We start from the raw sequence: 13,522 nt of genomic DNA, 5'->3' as shown, positions 1-13,522 counted from the left end.
AAATGGTCGACTTTCTCTTATGGCGCAGAGTGTGGGGAGTTTGGATTTTTTTGCATCGACGTGAAGCACTCAGATCAAATAGTAATGCTGGTTTGTCGGAACACCGGTGTTCCAACAAATAACATACCCGTCGAAGTAGCATACCTCACACATCTGCGCACGCGCTACACGTGCGCAGTAGGCAATTACATCATCACGCTGTCGAACTCGTCGGAGCAGCATACCTCGGCTGACAAGTAAGTAGAAGCAGGGCCGGCGCTAGCCATTTTGGTGCCCTAAGCATAAATGTTTTGTGGTGCCCCCCTCCCCCAACACTCCCTCCCCTGGTAGAAATGAACAATATCTGAGTATTTGTCAGTTTTGCTTTATTAAACAAAATAACTTGTAAGTAGGGCTGGGTTTGAAATATCAATATATCGCTATCATATCGATACACCTTTTCATATCCCAATATCGATACATAAAACCATGTATCAATATATCGACCCCCCCATTTTTGTCAATTTATTTATACAGCCTGTGCTGTGGTTGTAATTTATTTAAATTATTATTTATTGTTTTTATAAGGCCATGTTAAATGAAACAGATTAATGTAACTGCAATGGATTCAATTCCTAATGTAAATATTCATATTCTTAATAATGCATTAAATTAGAGCAAGAAGTTTCTACTCTTTGAAGCATTGGTACTTTTGACTGTCTAAAATATGTGCTGCATGAATTTCTCAACTGAATCGAAAATCGTTGTGAATCATGAATTGAATCGGGCCCTTGTGAATCGAATTAAATCGATTCTGGAAATCTGAATCGATACCCAGCCCTACTTGTAAGTGTCAATATTGAAGTTTTAAAAATGTTCACAAAAATAAGTGATAAATAATAAGTCTTTCTAAAACTAACAATGACACCAAATACTCAAATAAATAAAGCTAAATGAATTAAAATAAAACTCAATGCCACTACTATTACCAAATAAACATCTGGAAATAAACAAAGTGCAAGCAAGTTAGTAGAGGCCCTACAGAGGCACATGTCTCCATTTCTGGGCTGCAAAATCGGCTATTATATGACAGCTTTTGTGCAATTTCACCAACGTAGACCAGCGATACCGCTCGTCGAGTAAATAATGCTACGTTATTTTTTGTATTTATTAAAATGCGTTACAAGCTTTTATTTTAAATATTAGACACTGATATTATAATTACTATTATGATTATTTTTACGGCCTTGATTTGTTTTTTGGTGCCCCCTTAACTCCCGTGACGATCCAATGCATGGATTCAAACGACACAGGTATGTCCCACAGCCAACACACCAGCTAAGCTAAAAGCACACTGCAAGTATCTCATTTCTCAGTTTGTGGCTCCCTGTCAATGTCTACAACTAGCATGAGCAGCAGATAGGAGAACTGAGACGTGCCCGCGATTACGACAGCCCAAAAAACAAAATATAAACAGTAGTGATTCCGTGGTCATCATCGTGTCTCAGATTTAAAAAAACAAACAAAAAAGATGTCATACATTAACCAAAAATGAAAGTGATGGCAAAAGAAACACAAAATTTGTTAAAAACAAAAATTGTTGATAAAAAGGGAAGGGCACTTTTGGAATTTTTTTTGGATATATTAAGTGGTTAAAATGTGTTTGATAGATTTATTGTTCCATAAGGTGGCTTCATATTTCTTTTGGCTGGACGGTAGGTTTATTTCATGTCTTAAATGTATGTTTCTGAAATAATTCACAATGTGCACATATTCTGTTTAATTGTGTTGGTGTCTTTTTAAAGGTTAAATATTTATATTTCAAATTGAATTATCAGCCTTTTGTTTTCCTGATCCTTATTTTGAATTAAAAAAACAACAACAACAACAACAACAACAAAAATCATAACTCTCAATAACGACTAATGAATATTTAAACTGATACATTTTTCAGTCATATCGCCCAGCCCTTTGTTCCGGTCCATTTAAATAATTGATTCAATATATAAAAATATAGAAGACATTGTTGTTGTTCTTTTTTTACACATTTGTAGATACTGTAACAATTTGTGGTGTTTTAAGATTAATGTTTACAAGCAACAAATGTCACTAACTTTTGAATATTGAAATGAATCGTATCGAATCAAAAATTGTATCGTTCCTAAACTTAATCAAACCGTATCGAACCGTTCTGTTCTGAAAGATAATCGTTTTTCAATCGAATCGCAACATGTGTATCGAGATACATATCGAATCGGCCTCATGTCAGAGATTCCCACCCCTAAAAAATACCCCAAAATTTTTCTGCTCGCGCCCTCTCGGGCGCTCGCATATGTGACACTTCAGCATGTCATGTCCACTCCAAAAACTCACTGCCCACCACTGGCTAGTAGTCACTAATCACATTCAAAAGCAGTCCAATACGTCCTCGGTGGTCGAAGCATTTTAATTGAGTTGCATGGTGGAAATATCAGAAATGCCCCGATGTTTGGAATTGTCACTTGCCTGTGAGAAATACCCTTTTGCCTTCTTGTAATGACAACTGTCAGTATTATTCAGGCCCTTGGGGTGTTTGGTTACTAGTTGGTCTATTTATTTACTATTATTCCATTTGCATAAAAAGTGCCCCCCCCCCCCCAGAGCACTTGCCTCCCAAAATGTCTGTGCACGCCACTGACAAATGCAATATTGAATAGGAATCATTCTCACATTATTTCACATCCATTACTTTTGATGTCATTCGTCAATAAGTTTTGTTTCTATATTGCGTTTTATATTCAAAATTCAAAGCAGGCTGTTCCATTCACTACAATTACATACAATGTCACAGGGTTTTCTATGGCTAAAGTGGTCTCATGGTAAGGCAAAGGACTTGATCAGTTTGCCTGGCTTTAAAACCTGTTTTGACCTCTAGTACAAATACAATTCTGAATAATCATTATTTCACATCCACTACTTTTTGATGTGAATATTAAGTTGTGTTTCAATAATATTGTATTCTATAATTCAAGCTTTATACTTAAATATTCACTACAATTAAATAATTATCAGTTCTTCTGTGGCGGGAATGGTCCAGAGGATAGTTCAGTGATCTTCTGATTGGTGAACAGGAGGTGAGGGTTCAAATCCCACCTTCACAAGTGTGTTTTCTTTTTATTCATTTATTATTCAAATACAAGTAAAACTTTGTAATTTTCACATAATTTATCTTTCTATTTACTTCATAAGCATTCAGCTTAGCATTCAGAAATTAGCATTCAGCAAAAAATTCAGTGTTGAGTAACCCTTTAAAATTCATTGTATTCAATGTCGTTTATACAGAATGCAGGTGTTCTCATTCATCTAATCATCAGATGCATGCTATAAAAGACTTGCCATCAGCAGTCAGTCAAACTCAATGAACGACGAGAGAGGCATGTAACTTTTTCCTCACATAAAGTTTGTGTTGTTTTGATGTCCTAATATAGTGATGCTTATCATATGTTAATGTTGTAAAACTTGAGACAGGTATGTTTCATAAAATAAAACTGAATTAGATGTATTCAAATGCAAGTCAGTTTGTGTTATTTCTGTTTGAAAACTATATATAGATAGATCTTTATCTAATCGAAACATTTTTATTTTTTTTTGCGTGCTCGCTTTCAGAATGCATAAAGCAAGCCAAACAATGCTGAAGGCCAAGGTGGTGGCCTTAAAAAACCGCTTCAAGGCCAACCAATGGGCCCTGGAAAAGGGAGGAGCGCGAGTCTCCATAAAGGAGAGCCAAGAAAATACCCTGGTGGCATTGAGTGACGGCAGTCAAATATATCAAATGACTCTCTTCCCGCCACTCTCGGCCAAAGTGGCTGTGGGCGAGAGCTACATATTCCAGCACTTTGCCGAAGGGGGTGACAAGTAGTGATGTGCTTCTCGGGTCGAATCCCTGAAGCGTGTGCCGAGTAATGCAGATGAGTGGTTCATGAACGGCGATTCAATGCGTGTGTCGATGACGTACGTGATGACGTTTGAAGCCCCGCGAAGCGGGTGTACCACGTGACTGATTCAGGAAATGATTCGCTAGGTTTGAGTGTAGTTCGAAATAAAAGCGGCAAAGAAACGCTATGGATTCCCCTTCACTTTTTGTGTTTTCGGGTCCCTTACTGCGGTACTTCTTTGCATTTTGCATTCGATTTGACCGACGACGACGAGCTTCTTTTTTTGCGATGGAGTTCAAGGAACCAGCAAGAAAGAGAAGAAAATATCCCCAGAGTTGAAAATCCCCTTCAGTACTGGGAATCACAGAAATATGCGCTTCCAAGTTTATACAAACTTGCTGTCTCATATCTATGCACCCCTGCTTCATCAGTACCATGTGAAAGAGTTTTTTCAAAAGCAGGTGAAATTCTATGCACAAAAAGAAACCGCCTGAGTCCAAAAACTTTGGAAAAAATATTGTTTTTAAATAAAAATGAATAAGCACTTTATTTTACCTCATTTTTTCACATTTTCACTTGTTGCATAAGCACAAACATAGACAAAGTAACACAGAACAATTCATGTTAAAACACTCTTCAAATATATATTCTTTTGTATTTAGAGCATGATTTACACCACACCATTTTATTGCATGCACCAAGCATGTTATACATTTTCTGTCCACATGATGGCGTAGTCGAGGAAATGAATCATCTTGAAGCCCCTACGTGTGTGTGAAGCATTTCAATGCAGGGCTTCATTGCTTTACGGGGCTTCATTTTGCCATCACTAGTGACAAGGTCCTTCTAACGCGGCCAAAAACACAAAATTTTTAAAGGGCCACAGGTATGACAAGCTCTCGCCATTTTGCAACTAGACTAAGTGTTTTGAAAATGCAACATCTGGGAGTCACTTTGACCTACTCCAAAGAACATTTGTCATATACTAACCACACTTTGCTTGCATCCACAATTTGTCATTCAAATATCTGCAACCACGTCTTGCCTATAGCGTCACTTTGGCCATCCATGCTTGCAAGTTAATTTGATTAATTTTATGGTGCTCCATCAAGATTCCAAGAATTTTAACTGGTACAATGCTAAAGTACCACTGATTGTCATGGCCACCAAAGTGGGGTTAAATTCATTGGTAGTTAAATGTCTGATTCAGCTGAAATAAAAAGGATACCGTCCTCCATTGACCAATTTTCAGACCAATTTTGTCTAGAACAGGGGTGTCAAACATAAGGCCCGCGGGCCGGATCAGGCCCACAAAGGGGTTTAAACCGGCCCACGAGAGGATTTTATAAAGTTAAAAAAAACAAAAAAACAAAAAAAAAACGGTACTGTCAGACTAATTAATGAGCCGGCCGGCCACAATCAAAATATATAAAATTTCTAATTTCACAAGCAGTCCTCAGATGAGCAATGCAACTTGTACAGGAGAATCGTCCTGGATGTCATTATTTTACACACAACTTAGTTACGTTTTTTATTTATTTATTTATTGATTGATTTATTTTAATCATAGACCGACAAACGTTTTAAATACGACACAAATTAAATTACTGGTAACACAAATAGATATATAAGGATTAGCATCCTTATAACGTCATTAACTGCGCCACGCAATGCATTCTGGGAACAATATATGCAAAACAGGTCGATTTAACACATCCAGAACTCAGTGTTGCCGCGTTCCATTTGCATTTCTATTTTTTGGAACAATATGATTACAGCTGAGCTCTGTAATTTAGGGCAGGAACACAAATCTGCGTCTAATTGACGGCAATCGTTTTTAAGTTATATACCGTTATTTTACCGATGCGGCCCAATTGGTAATATATTTTCCTCCATGCGGCCCCTGAGCTAACATGAGTTTGACACCCCTGGTCTAGAATATTAATTTTTAGTGTATGTGTATTTATTTCATGTTTGCCATTTTTGTCAATTGAAGAGCTCACCTGTGCAGAGTCTTTAATAACAATCATTACTCACCTGTTTTCTGTGTTTAATCGGCAAACTGAGCCATTATTGTTTTTTGCCCAATTCCTTTGCTGTCTATAAATGTTACAATTCACTTGCTCTGCTTACCATGAATAGGTTCAAGTGGCAGAACTGGTGGGAAAGGCCAAGGAATTGATTTTCCCACCGTCAAGCTTCTTGACCTTGCCACAATTGAAAAGATTGCCCAAAGGGTTACGTCACTATTGAGGGACGCGTCAGTGAGGCATGTTGCACATTCTCACATGGTTAACTAACTTGAATATATTTTTGGGATTATATTAGACGGAGCCTGTTCAGATGGTCACAGCTCAGGGTGTCCATGTCCCTATTAGACACATCTTTATTAAACAAGTATGATTTCTCAGTTCATCCTATTGACAATCTTTGTAATGCCATGACCTAACAAGTTATTTATTTATTTTTTATTTTTTCCTTTCTTCTTTCCCCCCCACAGAATCAAGAAATGCTTAGTGTCTCTGTGGAGAGAAACTGCAACTGAAAACATCAATGTTGGCTGTATATACAGGCTAACACACTTGAAGGGCAATAAAAACAGTTTTGGGTGTGCCCTGAACACGTCGCGCCATCCTGAAATGAAAGTGGGTTAATGCTGGTACTGTTTGGTTGAACACAACATATATTGGTAAACTGATTTTTGGTTTGTCTATTCAACAGAAGAGGTCCTCATCTTGGGGCTTGAGGAGGAGGAGGGGACCAAAAAAAAAAAAAATCTTGGACATGTCTGGGGACCAGTTCCACAGCCCTCTTAGGATCTGGAAGGAGGGTTTCCCTGAATATCCCAGCATTCCAACTGAGGGGTGGTTGAACTGAGCCAAAAAAAAAAAAGGCCTCTTTGTTGCATTACAAAAAAAATAAATAAACTTTCTTGCCTTGAACTTGTGTTTTTTTTTTTTTTTTTTTTTTTTTTTTTAAATGTGTGTGCTTTACGGTCAAGTAACAAACCTGCAATTCTCCCCCCCCCCCCCCCAAAAAAAAACAAAAACAAACTCCTACATACTTCCAATTTATAACATTCATGTTTCCAATTTGCTCAAAAAATATGACTTACTGGGAAATATAATTGATTCCACATTACTTGCAGTACTAGCACAATTTAACATTAAGATCAACTTTCCCTTTTCACTGTCAATGGGACTGAACTTGTCCATTCTACGCTCACTTCCATGGCACCAAGTCACCTGTGGGTCAGTGGATAGAGTGGCAGTGTAGCAGCTCATTGAACAGTAAACTGGAGGTGAAGATTTGAAACAGATTGAATTTCAACTTGTCTTTTTCTAATTCGTCATTTACAATTTATCTTTAGTCATGAAACATACGTTTTATTTCATGCATTCAATTTCATGGTTCAGCAAGACATCTCTCAAATACATTTCACAACACTTCAATGAGAGCACAAACTCCTGTTGTTCAGTGGCTAGAGTTGCAGTGCAGTAGCTCCTTGAACAGTAAATTGGAGGTGAAGGTTCAAAACCAGTCTCAGACTGGGTGAATTTCAGCTTCTGTCTTTTCATTTATAATTTATTTGTCATTTACAATTTATTTTTCCTTATTCATTTAACATAAGTTTTATTTAATGCATTCAATTTAATGTTCGCCACACTGATTCAGCAAGACATCTCTCAATTACATTTCACAACACTTCAATGGGAGCACCAACTCTCCTGTGGTTCAGTGGATAGAGTGGCAGTGCAGTAGCTCATTTAACAGTAAACTGGAGGTGGGGGTTTGATACCAGTCTCAAAGTGGTTAAATTAAAACGTATGTCTTTTAATTTATAATTCATCCATAATTTCTCATTTGTCATTTACAACCAATTTTACACATACATTTTATTTAATGCATTCAATGTAATGTTCACTCATTCTGGTTAGCACTCGAGCCAAGTGCAGTGCAAAGACAGCCATACGAATGGTCCTCTGGTTCAAACCCCACTGGAGCAACTTTTTTTTTTTTTTCCTTCAATTTCAGTATAGTCATAATACAACAAGTTAACATCTATTTTGTTAAATGTCATTTGACAATTTTTTTTTTTAATTAATCCAATTTTCTTTTGTACTCTTGATTACTAAATACAATACCATACATTATCACATCCACATTCATGTGCATGATAGTTGAGGGGTAAGTGCATCTACCTTGTGTCACCCAGGTCAATCCATGTGTCAGATCAAACCTTGTGTGGAGCAATATTTTTTTTTTCTTCAGAATTCTTATAATACAACAACTTAACATTATTTCATTAAATGTCATTTGACAAACTTTTTTTCAAAATTAATCCATATTTTCATCTTTCGCTTGTACACTTGACTACTAAATACAATACCATGCATTGTCACAGTTACCTCCATGTCTGCGGTAGTTGAATGGTAAGTACATCTACCTTGTGTCGCCCAGGCCAACCAATGTGTAGGATAAAACCTTGTGTGGAGCAGTCTTTTTTTTTTTTTTTTTTTTTTTTTTTTTTTTTTTTCCAGAATTGCCATAATACAAAACAAGTTAACATCTAGTTCATCAAATGCCATTTGACATGAACCTTTTTCAATGCGCTTGTACACTCGATTACTCAATGCAATTATATACATTGCCAGAGGTGTTGACATATCCACAATAGTTGAGTGGTTAAAGCAATGGCCTGGCATGTAGAGGAACAGGGTTTGATTCCTGCATGGGACATGTTTCAGCACACCTTCACTTTCACATGGTAGCCGTGGTCCAATTATTTTAAGCTGCTCTATGTAATAATTTTACCAATATCTTCACAGTAGCGTTTTTGTTTGACCATTTTTTGTTCAATTGTTTAACATAAAAAAAAAAATCATATACTAACCCTACGTGCATCCATCAATTCTGTAAAACGTGGATAGCATGGATAGCAAGCCCCATCACTTGATTACTACAACATTGGAGCAAGGCTTCACATACTTCCTCTGTGGATACAGGTGCTGATGTATGAACCATGAGGTCATTGGTATGATCCCAGGCAGCCCCCCCTTTTTTTAATTTTATTTATTTTTTATTTTTTTAAAAGCAACATTTTAAGTTAAAACATAAATCTCTTGACAACAGCCTAACAGGTAAATAGTAGTGATGTTTAGCTCAAAGCAGATGCTCAAGAAAAGTGGCGTGCGCTCGCGGCCGAAGTATCACAATCGCTCATCTGTCTTTCTCTCTCTTTTTTTTTTTTTTTTTTTTTAAATTTGCAACACTGATTTTAAGGTGTCATCTGATTGGACGAGGAGTTGGGTTTTGTGCCAAGTAGACTGACATGGCATACTTTTTGTGCTGATTTTAGCTGATGTTTGCTGATACTTTTTTTTTTCAGTACCAGCACCTAAAGATGTGAAAGAGGAGTATAGGCATTGCTTATAAAATGATGAATGAAAAAACTTTACTCTCCTAGTAATTTATGGTAGGTGTCTAGTAGTGCTGACTACCAACTGAGAATGGGTGGATGGGTTTGTATTTGACATTTAAGTACTACTTAATAATTATTACTAGAAATACTACTACTGTTTCTACTACTACTACTATTACTAGTAATTAATAGTTAATTACTATATAATGTTCACATAATTTATCCTTCTATTTCCTTCATTAGCATTCAGCTATTAGCATTCAGCTATTAGCATTCAGCTTTCAGCATTCCCACGCAATTTCTCCAGAAATTGCTTAGCCTAGTGGGTGAAAGCGATAGTGATTTACTCTACAGTGAATGACACAAACAACGTAAAATGCAATGATAAACATGACTATTTCGCCCCTCGTTCCCTTCTCAACCAGGTGCTAATAAATAGGTCGATGAATCTTAACTTTAGCTGTTTTTCTTCTCTCTGGCGCGCACACGTCTTTCTTGACCTTGGAAGACGACGCTAATGGCGGTATGTCGCTTAGTTATGTCAATTCCCCTCGATCCATGACACCATTTCCTGTTTACTTCAAAATAAAATCGTCATCTAAATTCCAATGGGGTATATGCCACCGAAGAGGCGGGACGTGATTTTGCACATCAGCTTATTTCCGGTCCGGGTTGCGAACGCGCAACCGAGGGGCACAAAGTTGGAAGCACAAGTATTTCTGACGCAGCCCACACGTCGAAAACCGAGCCGGAAACAAACTGTTGTGCAAAAAAACAGTCCCGCCTCTTCCGTGGCATATACCCTATAGCACAATGGAACCAAACCATTCTATAGTCCAAAAAATGCAATACCAAAAAAATAATAGCAGGTTCATTTACATCCCATCACCAGCAGCGTTGTTCATTTTAAGCAGGCTATAATGTTTGTGCAAAGTTCTTCTTCTTCTTTTTTTTTTTTTTTTAATTTTCAATAGCGCCCCTCCTGGCGCAAAGCCCTCTGGCCGCCACTGGCGTTGCAGCCAGATAACTGTAATTGAAGTAATGTTATATTTAAGTATAATGATAAAATTAGATTAGATTGTGTGTATTGCAGGTGCAGTGCCCGAGCCTTTTTGCCAAACACAGCAAAATATAGGCCTATATGAAAGTTAAAATAACACATAAAAAGTGTGTCGTTGATAGTTGAGCTGGTCAAACTACTGGTAAAACAACTCTGAAAAACATGTTCCAACATATTACAAGCTGGCTGAATTACTTTCTTGGCTTTAAAGGTTGGTGATGTTGAGATACACAGGTGTTAGATTTGCAAAGTGCTCACTGGCCAGCCCCCTAAATAATTGTAGTCAATTAACTGACTGCTGCAGACATGCTGCAAGGCTGGAGCGTTTGGGGGGCGTGGCTTTTGATTGGCAGCTTGAGTGGACACCTTGGAGTCACTATAAATAGGAGTGACCTTCCTCTGATCATCTGACAATTGCTACGGAGTGATTCGTGTGAAACATGCCTTCCTGCTTTGGAATTAACCTAGCCATGTGTGAGTATTAACTGAAGCTAATCTGCTCTAAATTAACTGTCCCTTTCAGGAAGTCAGTCATAATTGAATGTTGAGAACTTGCTGTAGTTAAGAGGTGACTATTGTTGTGTGGGCAGAATTTAATTTTCCTCTTAAAATGGTGTCATTGTGATGACATGGCATTGTTTTCACTGTTCCACACAATCCATGGATGGGTCTCTTGTCAGTCATCAATGACAAACCACCTTGCACCATCGCAGAAAGCAGAATAAAATTAGCCACTGTCCAAAATGTCAATAGCCATTGTTTTGTGTTTTCCAGTGCTGCTGGCAACATGTTTGCTCTTCACTGCAGGTGACTATCAGTGTTCATTCCCTAAATGAAGTACAATAGTTTCTTGCAAGCTTGTTCATAGAGAACTACACACCCCCTTTGCCTTCTCCTTTCCCTCTTGCAGTCGACTCAGCAAAGCAAGTGACCACCTGTGACACAAAGCACTGGCAAGTCCATCGTTTATCCTGTGGTAAGCCGGCCTGAACAAACATCACTGATTTGATAGTGATTTAACTTCCTAAATAGTTTTTTTTTTTTATTATTTTGGTTTTTCTCTTCCCTGAACTGTTCCCTGCAAGACATTATTTTCAGTTGGAGTTGAATCATTTTGATTGCTGTCCCTCTTGTCGCGTGTCAGATCATGGAGTCCTCCAAGTGCAGCAGGCTTTGTTTGGTCGCTCAAGCTCACTGGTTTGCGCCAAGGGCAAACCTCAACAGGCACTCGCCAACACGAAGTGTGCTCGCAAAAACACGAAGGAGGACCTCGAGGCAAGGTAGGCCTATGCATTGAGCTTAAATTGTGAGATGCTAGTTTTTGTTTAAGACAAATATATATATCTCTCCCTTTTTACTTTTTTTTTTTTTTTTTTTTTTTTTTTTTTTTTTTTTTTTTTGGGCCAAATTGACCATGTGTGAGACTGCTTGTAATTGTCATACTGGCTGGGATAGTTTCCAGCCTTGGCCCCGATTTTGTCGTGCCACCAACTGTGATATAACTTCCCCCAATATAAATGTTTAACCAGGACTCTCTCTATGTATAAAACTGAATTTTTATTTTTCACCCATGGTATTGGGGTATATGCCATGGAAGAGGCAAAAAAATACTTTTGCTTCCAACTTGGTGCCCTTCGGTTGTGTATTGGCAGCCCTGACCGGAACCAAACTCGTGTGCAAAATCACAGAAGCCCCGCCTCTTCCGTGGCATATGCCCCATTAATGATGTGACGTGGGCTTTGCTCTTTGTCTGCAGTTGCAATGGCAAGAAATCCTGTGAAGTAAGTGTGGCTGATTTCCGAACGCCAGATCCCTGTGTTGGTACCTCAAAGTACTTACAGACCAACTTCACCTGCGTGTCTGCAAGTATGTCTCCGGTGTTCTGAAAAGTGTGCAGAAATACTTGGCTATTTTTTTTTTTTCCATTAATTTTATTTATTTTTAAACAGTGACTGTGGTGGCATGTGAGGGGTCTGTGGCACACTTGTATTGCGGTAAGATGTAACTATTTTTTAACTGTTTGTGTTAAACATTTACAAGAGGCATGAGCTGTGATGTTGGCATGCTTCCTCTTATTACTTGTTGAATGCACTAGATAAGGACTTGACAAAACTATTCTCGAGCAAATGGAGTGTTTGAGATGAGCTTGCGCTATTTAACAGTCATGTTTGACGGGGCTCTCGCAACATATCACCATGCATTTACTTTGGCAGTGCCACTCTGGTGCGCCAAAGGTTTGAATGGATGTGAAATCAATGCCCTTAACTATTCTTTCTCTCATCCTCACAGAGTCGGGACGTTTCATTTCCATCACCAGTGCATCTTATGGACGCAGTGACCAGACCACATGTGTCTTGAAAAGGGACTCTTATAGTATAAAGAATGTTGACTGCCTTCACCGAGCTACAAACTACGTTGCCAAAAGGTAAAATGGCAGTTTTTTCTGTTTTCTTCTTTATAGAAATCACTTATTCTCTTTTCTCATTTATAGTTGCAATCGGAAACACAGCTGTTCAATTGCAGCCAGCAATGATGTGTTTGGAGACCCATGTCATGGCACCTACAAGTACTTGGCGATTTCTTACTGGTGTGAATTGAAGTAGTTAATCAACAAGGTAATTTCTATTGTATGACATGAACACTTGTATTAGTTGCGTTCAAGATTGTTGAACCTGTGCTTGAAGGTTTGTACTGTACTTGTGTATGCATACTTTGAGCAGGTGGGTGTGAACAATTTAGAGATGTCGCTATTGAAATATTTTGTCGTGTGAATGCATATTTAATCTAAGCCAGAATTAATTGATTGTGCTCTCTGCAGATTGAGGCCCATCCCTACAATGCTCAAACGGGAGTACTGCCATGTTATGGAGCCATTGTAAAAGGGCTTGTGCCAGTTGACCTGCAAATAAAATGTTTCTTCAATTGATGCTTTATTAGTCTTAATGGTGCACATAAAGCTAGTGTAATGGAAGGTATTCACAATGCTTCACTTTTTAAATTATCACACCAGCAGTATGTTGTGGTAGCGTGACTAACTGGCTAGCTCCCATGCTGAATGTTTTGGGATCATTCTTATCTCCTTAGTGATTTACTTGAACATTTTACTCTTACAAATGTAAAGCTTAGGCTTTGACTGAATTATTATTA

At 38.0% G+C, this 13,522-nt stretch overlaps 1 protein-coding gene and 1 long non-coding RNA gene across 2 annotated transcripts; both read left to right on the top strand.

Moving 5' to 3' along the window:
• Positions 1-4,725: 4,725 nt before the first annotated feature.
• Positions 4,726-6,766, top strand: LOC144014699 (uncharacterized). The gene is made up of 4 exons (XR_013282543.1): positions 4,726-4,779; positions 6,036-6,290; positions 6,394-6,538; positions 6,615-6,766. It is a non-coding gene; the product is annotated as an uncharacterized LOC144014699 (long non-coding RNA).
• Positions 6,767-10,713: 3,947 nt separating this feature from the next.
• LOC144014696 (L-rhamnose-binding lectin SML-like) lies at positions 10,714-13,301 on the top strand. Its single transcript, XM_077514884.1, has 9 exons — positions 10,714-10,849; positions 11,150-11,182; positions 11,286-11,351; positions 11,520-11,655; positions 12,132-12,241; positions 12,325-12,369; positions 12,665-12,800; positions 12,867-12,990; positions 13,194-13,301. Exons 1-8 carry the CDS (start codon positions 10,816-10,818, stop codon positions 12,976-12,978), a joined length of 672 nt encoding a protein of 223 aa, XP_077371010.1. The 5' UTR covers positions 10,714-10,815; the 3' UTR covers positions 12,979-12,990; positions 13,194-13,301.
• Positions 13,302-13,522: the final 221 nt, after the last annotated feature.

This window comes from Festucalex cinctus, chromosome 2 (assembly GCF_051991245.1).
Source record: "Festucalex cinctus isolate MCC-2025b chromosome 2, RoL_Fcin_1.0, whole genome shotgun sequence".
NCBI lineage: Eukaryota > Metazoa > Chordata > Actinopteri > Syngnathiformes > Syngnathidae > Festucalex > Festucalex cinctus.
Note: the sequence above shows the minus strand (reverse complement) of the source record. Positions and strands in the feature narration are given on the sequence as shown.